The following is a 12719-nucleotide window of genomic DNA, read 5'->3' on the forward strand; positions in this document are numbered from 1 at the left end:
TTTAGATGACATCACAGTGAGTAATACCTGCCTGCTTCACAAGATGAGTACAGGGGCCCGGCTACATGATACACACGAACATGCTTCGGAAACCGAAGAGATCTAAGTAAACATCATAATGCCTAGGCGCCCACAGGAGAGAACAAAGCCATGATTCACTCGCGGCCACGATGTTTATCTCCTAAAACGCTGCTTCTCAAAGTTAATGTGCACAGACACCACCTGGAGATCTCGCCAAAGAGCAGACTCTCATCGGGCAGGTCCGGGGTGGGGCCAAGATTCTGCCGTCCACCAGGTTCCCAGAGGATGCCAACGCCAGCTCCCGGGACCACCCTTGTGAGTGGGGAGGCTCAAAAATCATCCTAATCCTTGGTGCATGGTTGGCCAGAAGAGGCACATTTCCTGAGTGTGTTGCAGACTCTGGTTCTCTCTGAGTGTTGGAATAAGTCTGCACGCTTCATTTGGTTCTGGACACTTTACAAACTCAATGGCAAAGTGCTCCTTCTTGGGCAGCCAAAGAGCCAAAGGGTTGATTTTCAATTAGGTTGTCTGCTAGTTCCAGTTTTCCAGGACAAGAGGCAACAACACATGCAAAAACACAGAAAGCTAATTTTCCAGCTTACTATGACCACTTCAGTTCATCTCAAAAGAGGGGCGGCAGGTGGGGGAGAACTCTGTACTTGTAAACACACAAAACACACACACACCCCAAAGAAAAACCTGGCAGTTCCAAACGGGCAGGAGAGACTAAATTATCTTATCTGAAGAAAAGGGCTCAACATATCCAGGAGGGAAAAACACCTGAGCAAACAAGAAACCCGCAGAAATGCTCCTGCCTCCTGACACGGCAGTCGTCATGACTCCTGACTCATAGTCGGTGGGGGATAAAGAGAAGCAAGCAGGCCCCCAAACCAGTGGCTCTCCAGACTGGGCATGCATCAGAGTCACCTGGGAGGGACTGTAAAACTCAGACGGCTCCACCCCCAAAGTTACTGACTGAGCAGGCCCAAGGTGGGGCCAGGATGCTGCTGCTGCATGTCCACCCACCACGCCTGGAGCAGCACTGAGTCTTCACACCAGGAGCACCCACCTGTCACTCACAGCTGGACCCCATGCCCAGCAGTGCCTGGCACACACATTTGGCCCCCGCTAAATATTTACAGAATGAATGCCCATTACAACCTCCAGAAACAATTTTACTGCTTGCTTACGTCTACTTGCTGCAAGCATCGTGTACACGCATTCATTTCAAAACACAACTACACGCGTGCCAGGTGCTACCGCCCGACCGGAAGGGGCTTTCCATCTCAATTAAATCAACCTGTCACAGACACCAGAACCACACTTTTCCCTATACATGCTGTCTGGACAGTTCCATCTCTGAGCCTTCTGCCAGTGAAGTGGACGCAGACCAGTCACTCAGCCAAATGACCCTCAAGAAAAGCCCGACTTAGGTAAATAGGCCAATTCATTTCACACACACTCATGCAAAAAAAAAAAATTTTAATCAAGAGGAGAATTTGCCTGTAGGGAAAACATATCTGTGTCCACGTTGGAAACCATCTCCTCCAGGCTCGTCCAGTTGCTGGAAGCCAGAGTACCGAGGGGCCGGGGCGGCCCCACAGGTGGATGCTGCTAAGGCCGTATGGATTTCCTCTAACTCCTTCACTGTTCCCCGAGCAAGGCTCAGAAGGGGCTCTGGCAGGCATTTCTCAAATCCTCTGCCTGATCTGCATGTTACCATGGTCACATTCATTCTGAAAAACAGGTGTTTCTGTTAAAATTAGCTGTTTCAAACTGTCAAATATTTTAGATCCCTATGCCAGCTTTTTTTTTAAAAAAAAAAGCGTTCATAAAATAACCAATCCGATGTAACCAATGCTTCCAGAATTATAAACTCTTTAGATATTTTCTAAGAAATATGACTCTAAATTAGAAAAACACTGAGGTGGAGAGGAGGATTGGGGGAGAAAAAAATACACACACACACATACACACACGTAATTTTTGCATTTCCTAACATCAGATCAGAATGAGTAATAGAAAAAGACCAAGATTGAAACAGCCAAGGAAAGACAAAGCTGGGCTTTCTTCTAGTTAAGTCAAGTCTTGTGTTTGAAAGCCTTTGTTCCATTTACTTGGGCTGTCACAAATAAAGGCTTTTGTTCCGAGAACTTGGCCATAATGATTTCCTTCTCTCACGACCATTCAGAGGAAGAAGGTTTTCAACGTCCCTGGTCAGGATGGTGCCTGTTAAGCCCGTGTAAGAAAACTTGCCCTTGGAAGTCAGGAGAGCCCAAGGATTGATGTCTGAAAATAACTCTAGTGTGGTTTAATTAAAAAAAAAAAAATCAGGCCACTCTGATTTTATTCCTGGAACCAGTATCTCTGCTGACCTTATTAAAAGCAACGAAATAGGTCTGAGACGCTACTTTTTAAAAACCAGGGCTATTTAAAAAACCTGTTTAGCAATCTGGTGCACTGGAAGAAAGTTAAACTGTCAGACACCTGTGCTTGAATCCTTTGCCTGGCCAGGCAACACAGACACACGGAAACACTGTGCCTCCCTCACTCTGGTTTCCTGAAACCTGCACATGCAGAATTCACGTCAAGCCACCTGCTGGAAGAAAAACCCCAAACTTTATCTTAGAGACAGACAGGGGAAAAAAAAAGAGGTTAAAACACCACTGAAACTTTTAACAGGATCAGAGGACAGAGATCTTGAATATCGGAAGTCAAAACCTTTAATATACAGAATCATTAAGAGCGACAATCACTTGGCTAAGAGAAAAAGAAGTTCCAAAATTAATTTGGTGACTAGTTAACTTCATCCAGGGAGATAGGAAAGCAATTTCTTTTGGCGCCTTTGTCCTGAAAATTGCTTCTGCAAGGAATGAGTCCAAGAAACCATCAGTAACGCTTTTTTTCTTAACCAAACACCAAATTTACAGATTTCTAGTCCTAATTTTATTTTACGTTTTTTTCCTTTCAATTTACTCTTTGTGACCTGCATAGGCTAAATGAACCTTATAATCATAAACTCTAGCATTACTTACATAAACCCAATAAGTTAAAATTCCTATATGCATGCAGGACTGTCATCAGCTCATGGATCAGGTTTCTTCCTCCCAAAATACTTCCTGAATTTGACTGACCCAGACTTACAGGGCAGGGGGAGAGGGATAAACATTCTCAAGGTCATTTGCATCCTTTAAAGATTTTAAAAATTTAAATCTACCAGGACCTAAGAGAGAAAAACAAGGGCCTCCTTGACCGCTTTTTTTAAACGGACACACCCCACCACCCTGAGACTTTTTCAAACTTCAACTCCAGAGAAGCTGAACAGCTCCACTCCCAGCCAGCACAGGTTGAAGGAAGTTTTACTCGTGGAATAGGATGTTCTTGTAATAAATATGGCCATTCAAGCAAAACAGTCAGCATGACTTTCTCTCTCGAACATATCACAGGGGAAAATTCTTTCTTTTCAGATCTGCGGAGGTTTAGGCACAACAAATACCAAGAAAAACATAAAACTGAGCAAATTTAAAGCATGTATGAGTTGTCATCCATGCGGCTCTTGCAGGGCAAGCACTGGAAACAAATCTGTTATGCTCTCAGGGGCAAAATGCTCCAAACGTAACTAGGTGCGTAGAATTAGACACCCCGCTCCTCTCAGAAAGTGCTTCTTAAAATGCCTGCAGAAAGGACACACTTCCTTAACGCAACCCCAAACTTCAATTAACAAAGCATTCTTCCAACATACAATCAAGCAGGGTATCTTAGATCAAGGTCACAGAAATAAGCCCTCTGCAATGTAATTATAATGTGGCTCTTGAACGTTCTTAACACTTTCCAGAATACCCTCCATGAGACAGTCTAGAATCCTCTGTGCTTTTTTCCTAAAATCATGAGTAATTGGATCTTGTCTGAATAGACCTGTCCAGCTAAAAGAGGCCGCCTCCTCTCATTTGATACGCAGCACTTCTGCAGTTCCAGACACAGGCCCCCTGATACCCGGGAAGGCTGGCATACCACACAGGACTGGGAAGACCCTTAATCTGGATAAGACAGCAGAATACAATCCGACTTCAGCCCGCCCGAGTCAGTGTTCATCAGGACGGAAAGACAAGCAGAGACAAAGGTGCTAAATTACTGTCCAGGAGAAACTAGAGACCAGACAAAAATCCCCACTAACAGCCCAGCTCCGGCGCTGTCCATAATCCAGTCACATTCGTGTCCCTGCCTTGACAAGGAGAGAATGACACACAGTTCTCCCGGCTGGAGTTCTTGGCTGCTCAAAAAAGCAATCAAGGAGAAAGCAGAAAGTGCTGAGTATTGGGGACCCACCTCACTGCCACTGTGAGTGGACTTTCCAGGGTGCCTTTCCATAGACGACATGCAGCATGCAACATGACAATTATTGAAAATCAACAATAATTGCAAAAAGCCATCTGAGAAACATAACATTTTAATAGATGAAATAAATACTCCAGTACATGCAAGGTAAAAACTTGACATTGGGGGAAAAAAAAATCACTCTATAGTGTAAATTAAAAAACAAAACACACACTCACAGTAGCTTTCCCCCCACTGGCAAATCACATGGCAATGTCATATTCCTTCCACACCAAGTATACGCCTAACCCAACACAACTGCTTAAAAAAATAACATACAAAAAAGTAGCTACATCCATGTCTAAGGAGTGACAACTGAGGTAACCTTTCTTTTAATTAGAAAAAAAAAAGACCAAAAAAAGAAATGAACCCATGACCTCCTTCCTGCCCAATTAATAATAAAATTTAGTTGAGGAATTCCGGAAGAGGAGCCAGGGTGGGGCGTGGGAGTTAGACAGCCACCAGCAGATCCCTCATCTCCCATCTCCCGGTCCCTACTGAGGATGGGCTGGTGGCGCCAGGGCCCTGGAGCGCACGCGCATTAATCGTATGCATGGCCCTGCCTTCTGGAAGATTCCTCTTGAGCATTCAGCGTGGGGGGGTGGGGGGAACCTCACCTATGATTTCTTTGGTATAAATGGAGAGGGGCAGAGAATAAGTGTCTTCCTTTAGTCTCGGGGTGGGAGATGGGGGGACGGGGGCGCGGGATGCTAATTCACAGAATTGGAATTCACTGGCGGTAAAGTCCTGGGCGAAGACCTCTCCCGTAAAGCCTGAGATAGCAGGGTGCAGCCTTCAGACACGGCGCAGGCCGAGTTCCTCAGCCTCTCCCTGTGGTCCGACATCTTGGCGCCCCCGTCGGGGTGCTGCGCCAGATCCCTGAGGCACTGGGTCAGGAGCACGCAGGCCGACACCACGCTCATGGCGCCGCCCAGGATGGCGGTCTGCACCGCCTTGCCCTCGGCGCTCACGGCCGCCGCGCGACCCAGGAACTGCGGCTCGGTGGCGAAGCCCACCAGGGCGCTCACGGCCTGCACCAGGGGCCCGCTGAAGAGCGCGCAGCGGCTGCGCGCCAGCTCGCTCGGGGCCACCTTCACCTCGCGCACGCAGGCCAGCAGCGCCGACGCGCTCGTGCTCATGCACTTGACGCCCAGCTTGAACTGCTCACGCGAAAAGCGGTCCCGGGACTTGTCGCTGGCCAGGGCGCACGCGTCCGTCAGGAACTTGAGGTTGCGCGACAGGCCCTGCGACACCTCCAGCAGCAGCTGCGGCGTCATGTCGGCCAGCGGGGTGGCGCGCAGCACGGCGCAGCCCTGTTCCACCTCGTGGCGGCAGCGCGTCACGCGGTAGCGGTCCACCAGGCCCGGCTGCGCGGGCTGCGCGCCCGGTGTGGCCACGGCCGCCAGATAGGCCGCATGCGCAGAGCACTCGGTCAGCGACACCACCAGGTCGCCCAGCTCCACCAGGCTGTCCCCTGCCTCCCCGAAGCGGCCCATGTTGAGCTGGCTCTGCACGTCGTGGGTGAGGATGGAGAGCCCCTTGGTGCGCGCGATGATGGTGTCCCGGCACTGCTCGAAGGACTCGGCGCCGGCACAGGAGGAGGCGGGACCCTCGAAGAGCACGGGCCGCGCCTCGCTCGACAGCAGCAGCAGATCGGCCACCAGCTGCATCTTGCCCTTGCAGTGGTCGCAGACGGACACCAGCCTCTTCCGCGGCTGCGAGGAGGCCCCGCCGACGGCGCTCGCAGGAGCCGGAGAAGCCGCCTCGCCGGTGGGCTTCCCAGCGCTGCCGCTAGCCATCGCGCCCGGGGGGCACTGGCATGCCGCTGGGGAGCCCGCTACCACCGCCGCTGCCACTGCCGCCGCCCCCGCGGCCGTCGCGACTCAGCTGGTCCAGGCCGCGGTGCCTTCTCCGCAACATCATGCCATCCACCGCCGCGGGCGGAGGGCACTGGGCTGCGGCGGCCGGGGCCCGGGCGGCGCGGGGCGGGCCCGAGGGCCAGGGGACGCAGGAGGCTCTTCGGGGCGCGGGCAGGGGCTGCGGCGTTCGGCCTCCCCGCGGGCCTGCCGGAACCATGAACCGAGGCGGGGCGAACTCACGGACCGCGCTCCTCGTCGCCGGGCCGCCAGGAAAGTCCCTTCGGTTGGGCCGCCGCCGCCGCCTTCCTGGGCATGGCCCGGCCCGACCGCCGGGCGGGGAGGGCGGGAGAGGGAGCTGGGAGTTGTCCTTCCTTCCTTCCTTTCTTTGAAACCAAAATCCCTTCCTCGGGGAGGAGCGCGGGCGGCGGCTGCGGCGCGCTCTGCTGTCAGCCACCTCGGGCTCGGCGGCGCACGTGGGCTCCAGGCGCCGCGACCCCGCCGGGCGGCCGCCCCGGGCGCATCTCCTGCTCGCGGCTCTCGGGAAGCGGCGCCCGCGGCGGCGGCAGGGCCGAGGGTGTGGCCGGTCTGGCGCGGCGCGCCGAGTCAGAGTCGGGCGGGAGGCTGCCCGGATTGCGCGCGGCGGCCGCCCCGCTCGCGCTCTCGCCCGCCCGCCACGCCCGGGCGTGCCGCGGCGGCCCTTCCCGCCTCGCCGCTCACAGCGCGCGGCCCGGCGCCCGGGCGGCACGCCCTCCCGCCCCGCGCGCCCCGCGGCCCGCCGCCGGCTGTCGGCGGGAGTCCATGCCGGTCGCCTCCTCGCCTCGGGCCCGCGGCGGCTGAGCTCTCCCGGGGCCCCGGGCCCTGCGCATCGGACGCCCCGCACGCGTCTCCCCGCGGCCAAGCCAACTCAGAAGGTCCCCGCGGCGCTGCGGCACCCCGCCCGGGCCCCGGCTCCTGCCATCTTCGTCGACCTCCAACTTCCGAGCGAGCCGGGAGAAACTGAAAGGAAGGGCGGGGGCCGAACGGCAGCGGGGAAAACAGCCACCTCCTCTCCGCGCGCAGTGCCCCGGAGCGCGGCCGTGGGTGCGCGCCGCCCGCCCGCCGGGGCCCCGGACGCTTCTCCTCTTCCGTGCGCGCCTCGCCCCCGGGCTCGCCGCCGCGGCCGCGAGCTCCCTGGAGCCTATAGAAATCTTTTGTGTGGCGTCACCGCCTTTCGTTTAAATCCCGCTTCCTCCTCTCGCCCTTCCTCCCGCCCCCTCCGCCGCTCCCGGATGCTTGCGCGATGCGCTGCTCCTCCCCCGGGAAGCTGGGTGGCTGCGGAGGACGCCGCCGCCCAACGCGGACGCAGCGGGCGCCGGGCCGGGGTACCCGGCCGAGAGGCGGGGGAGCGGGCGGGGGGAAGGCCTGCCCGGGGCCGGGGGCTCAGCGCACGCCCTCGGGAGACCCGGGCGCAGCAGCCGGTTGGCCTTACGTAAGCTCCAAGCCGGACCAGGGGGCTCCACGCGTCCTTCCCGCCAAGGAAGCGAGTCTCAGAGGTGGCCTGTTCCCCGGACCGAAGGGCGGAGGAGGCTCCCTGCCATCCCCTGGTGATCCGCTGGGGTCCAGGCATCGCGTTTTGCGGGACATCGAGCAGTTTTCCAAGCTCTTCCCTTGGCCTTTGTTGCTTTTGATCCTCTTCCACGGCGGGATTCTGAGGCGGCTGTGTAGGGTGGCGAAGGAGCACTGGATACGGAGTCCCAAGAGCGGGGCCAGAGGCTCGCGCCTGCTCCCTTTAACTAAATATCGCTTAGGTAGTTAGAGCGCTGGCTTTGAGCCAGGCTTCCTGGGGTCCGTCTCTCCCCAGCCGTTTATGAGTTGTGTGACCTTATGCAAGTTCTCTCTCTAAGTATCCATTTTCTCATCTGGAAATCAGATCCTGCGCGCCGACTGAGTCCTTGGCTCCTACAGTAGCTGTTAGAATTTATGAGCCTTGATCGGCAGGGTTTGGCCTCGCATAACTTCTGCGTCTTCAGCTCTGTAATGGAATAGCAGTGGCCACTGTTAAATAAAAGACACAGCCTTTAGAAGGGGACATTATCACCCCTGTCGCACAGATAAGGGAACTGATGCTGAGATGGCTCCAATGCCTTCCTGGGGTCAGGAAGACAGCGAACGGCTGGGGAGGAGCCCACCGCCTGCCTCTCCATTTTACCCGGGACCTTCCTCTGCAGGAAGTGGTTGGAGCTGCGGGGCTTCCTCCCCCTGCAGTGCCCCACCCTTTGGTCCTGAGACAGGCCTTGTAGGTGCCCAGCCCAGCACAAGCTGGGGATGTGCAGCCAACGGAACTGTTTCTCTGTCCATTCCTAGGATTCAGGGTCACCTTCTTCCAGCCAGTCATAAATGCCACTTATAACTAGGATGACCTTGCAATGTGTTGTCCTAATAGCGGACACGGTTCTGAGATATGCTGTAAACACATTAACCAGGAACAAGCGATACACGCCATATGGACGGTCTCCCCACTTAGAATCAAAAGGGTCCTTCTAGAATATAGACGAACCCGCGTATTTTGTACACCGCAGCCAATAAAACTGACAAGTTTTCTAAACAAGGCAGCAATTCTGTAGGGTTGATCTGTTATTTTTCTATGAGGAGAAAAAACACTTGGGTAAGTCACGTTCTTTTTATGGTAACCCGGGAATGGCACCCTAGTCCTACTTAGCTCCAAAAACTTATTATGAGGAAGAAGTGAACCCTTCCTTCTGTGCCTGATTGATTCACGGAACTGCTCTGGGATCAGGGGATTTTTTCCGAAGCCACTTGGCGCCCCTGGGGTCCTACTTCCTTTTCTTCCATGTATGCGCTCGGTTTTGTCACTGTTGCTGGAAACCTGGTACCCCGACAACGAGCTACACATAGACTGTCCCACTCTACTCCATCAGGTTTGGTTTAGCTTTAAAAATGGGTAGGATTGTTTTCTGGGCCCTCCTTGCTTCATTTTCCAGCATTGACGGCTTCTCCCAAACTGACCCTTCTAGGGTTACCTCCTCCTTCCTTGAGGTCATTTGTACTTCCTGTCATCATTCATTCGCTCCACAAACACTGGGCACTTATGTGCCTGTCCTGGTGCCAGGTGCACAAGTAATATGAGGGCCCTAGGCCTTCTGAAGGGCTGAGTCCAGAGAGGGCAGCACAGTCACACAAGTGATACAATTTCACTGGGGGTATAGTGAGGGCACAGAGTAAAGGAACCACGGCACAAATAATACTGCTCACTGAATTATCCACCTGCAGGCAGGCAGGGTCATGTGATCAGTTCTGACCAATGAAATGTCCGTGGGAGTGATGCGCTGGGCTCAGGCCGTGAGGGCCAGTCTGTAACTCTCCAGTCTGGTCCCTCGGAGGAGATTGTGTCTAGTTGGTACGGCTAAAAGATGGTGGAGTCGCCGCGAGCCTGAGGATGGTGGAGCAGACCCTCTCCTGACTTTTGTTGGACAGGTAACATGAGCCAGAAGGGAACTCAGTGCTGAGCCTCTGAGGTCTGAGGCTGCTTTGCTGCCGTAGCACATTTTAGTCTAACTTGATCAACAGACAAAGGCTGTTCGTGTCGCCCCTGGAGTCCCCGGAGTAAGGGCTTTCTCCTTGGAAGACTCCACCTGCTACACCTTCTAATCCTCTTTTAAAAATAAAGTACGGTATGAACAAAGGTACTGGGCGAAGTACTTTTCATTAAAATGGAAATTGTGTGAGAGAAGAAAGCTGAAAACAGGTAGGCTCAGGAATTGGCTGGGGGAAGGTGAAGGGAGCAGACGAGGAGGCTGGGACAGTGCAGAAGATGGCGTGGGCGCTGGAGAAAGTGGCCTCAGTGCCTGGCTCAAGGCCAACACTTAGTAGGCATTTAGTAAATAAATGAAAGAGCAAGATGCAGATAGACAGCTGACCCAGGATTTGGGGAGGAAAGGTGAAACTGACAGGTAGGGGCAGGCAGGATGGGAGAAACATCCCTTTCCTCCTTCCTTGCCTGTTCTGGAAGGTGCTTCCACTACCTGGACAGGTATAAGACAACAGGATGAGCGCTCTAGTTTTGTTTTGTTTTTTTCTTATTGGGGTAAAATATTCATAACATAAAATTTACCGTCTTAGCCATTTTTGTGAACTTAGCCACATGGAACTTAGTTCCATGGTACTAAGTACGTTCACATTGTTGTGCAACCATCACCACCATCCATCTCCAGAAATCTTTCATCTTCCCAAACTGAAACTCTGTACCCATTAAACAACAACTTCTCGTTCCCCCTCCCCCAGCCCTTAGTAACCACCATTCTACTTTGTGTCTATAAATTTGACTCCTCTTGGGACCTCACAGAAGTGGAATCATACAATAGTTGTCCTTTTGTGTCTGGCTTGTTTCACTTAGAATAATGTGTTCAAAGTTTATTGTTACTGTGGCAGGTGTCAGAATTTCCTTCCCTTTTGAAGCTCATATACATCCCATTGTATGTAGGCAAGGCAATGAAAAGCCACTCTGTAATTCTGTAAAGTCCTAATCTCTAAAGTTTGATACCCAACTTTCACCCTGTGCTCCAGGCTTTATAGACCAACCACCAAGCTGTGTCTGGTCTACAGTGCCGCCTGGTGGTCACAAAGGGCGTCTTCTACCCTAGAGCATCTTTCCTTCCGCACACAGTCCCTCTGTTCTGTTTTTGTGCTCAGAGATGGGCCAGTCCAGTCTCAGGCAGTCTTTCTTACAAATAGCCAAACATCACCCTTTCTTATCTTCCTTTCAACATCCCTTCTCAGGAAAAGAGGTTTATGTCTGGAAAATGTCTCACTACCCACTCCTTTGCCCTGATCCACTCATCCTGCCAGGTGACGGTTGAGAGTCTGACATTCACTGGGGAGCAGGACCACCATATGACAGGTCCTCTCCTCACCCAGCACATCCTCTTGCTCCCTGATTTATTTTATCCCCTTACAGTAAGAACACCTGGGCAGGGGCTTGCCCGTCGCTCTCACATCCTCCCCATCCCCACCTTGCACCCTCCCTCCCTCCGTGCTGTCTCTGTTCACCTGCAGCCGAGTGCCTGGGGGAGGCCTATGTGCAGCACCAGGCACACCAGGGCAGGCGCACCTGGGCATTCAGGTCCCACGACCTGGGGGATCTGGGATTGCCTCCAATCTAGTTCATCGGAGAACCCTAGGAGGAGGTGAAGGTCGCTTTCACAGATAAGTTCTCTACCCATTTCCCTACTGGCTAATGACCTTTGGATATATTTTCCATTTTCCAGAATCCTGTAGGGGAGAAAAGGTAAGTACGAGATCCAGGCTCCTCAGACTCCTGACACCACATCTTTGGATATTTCTCGTGGTGCCTAGCACACAGTTAGTTGATAACTGTAGATTGACTAGATTTATTGCTCCTTCACATGGAGCCTCCTTGGCCCCCAGACTCAGCATTTCTGCCCCTTTGCTCCTGCTGTGTTGTGTGCACAGCTTCAGTGTGGCCATTAGCATAGTGTATTTGTAACCATCGGCGTGATTCTTTGGTCTTCTCTCCTCCACACCTCATGTGTTTCAGGGTCATCCGTAACTGTGGAAATAATAAATTAATGAGTTAATTCAATTGCAATTCTCTGTAAGAAGGATGTCCTTTCACTGAACCAAAATCCAGTTGCCCACAGCTTTTACTCAGGAAGGGACAGAAAGTCGTGGACATGCACGAAGCCACAGCAGGCTCAGCCGTGTGTGGTCATTGCAGTCTACAGGTCTGTGTAGTCCACAGCTCGTGGCTCTGAGATGCAAGGGGAGGCCGGGACCTGTTGGCCTAGTAAGTCTGTTGCCCCATGTCTCTTACAGAGAATCCAGGGAGATGTCTCTATGGAAACAGAGATTGAGCGCTCCAGACAAAATTGCATATGCGCATATGCGTGTGTTGCAAAGTACAGGGGATGTTTCAGACAACACAGGTGAAAGTCCTGCCTTTTGCTCTCAGGAGATTCAGATCTCATCCCGAAATTTTCAAGTCAATTGCAGTATTATGGATAATTTGGATTAAGTGTATCATTCTGAGAACTTCAGTTGAAATTGGACTTTTGTTCTCAAATCTTAGTGCAGAGAACAGTATCAGTCAATATTTCGGGGGCATCAGTGTGTTTACGTGCATTCCGCCCCCTTTCAAAATACAACTGATGTGAAATCCCACTCCTTAGAGATAGCCATTATATGCATGTTTGCAGCTATTTTCCTAGGCATATCTGTATAATTTTAATACTGTTTTATACCATTTAATAATATAAAATGAACATCTTTAATACCAATAAATAGGCATCTATGATATCTCATCATATTTAATGGTTGCATTGTTTCTACTGTATGAGTGCACTATAATTTGCAATCTGTAAACGTCGGTTTTACCATCTACTATTGTTGAACATTTCGACTGGTTCCGGTTTTCCCCTCTTAGGACAGTGTTAGTAGGATTGTTGCAAG

The 12719-nt window shown here is 52.5% G+C and overlaps 1 protein-coding gene across 1 annotated transcript; it reads right to left on the minus strand.

Annotated features, from left to right (window-relative positions):
- Positions 1–4450: 4450 nt before the first annotated feature.
- Positions 4451–6533, minus strand: TLNRD1 (talin rod domain containing 1). Its single transcript, NM_001256943.2, has one exon. It carries the CDS (start codon positions 6192–6194, stop codon positions 5106–5108), a length of 1089 nt encoding a protein of 362 aa, NP_001243872.1. The 5' UTR covers positions 6195–6533; the 3' UTR covers positions 4451–5105.
- Positions 6534–12719: the final 6186 nt, after the last annotated feature.

This window comes from Equus caballus, chromosome 1, assembly GCF_041296265.1.
Source record: "Equus caballus isolate H_3958 breed thoroughbred chromosome 1, TB-T2T, whole genome shotgun sequence".
NCBI lineage: Eukaryota > Metazoa > Chordata > Mammalia > Perissodactyla > Equidae > Equus > Equus caballus.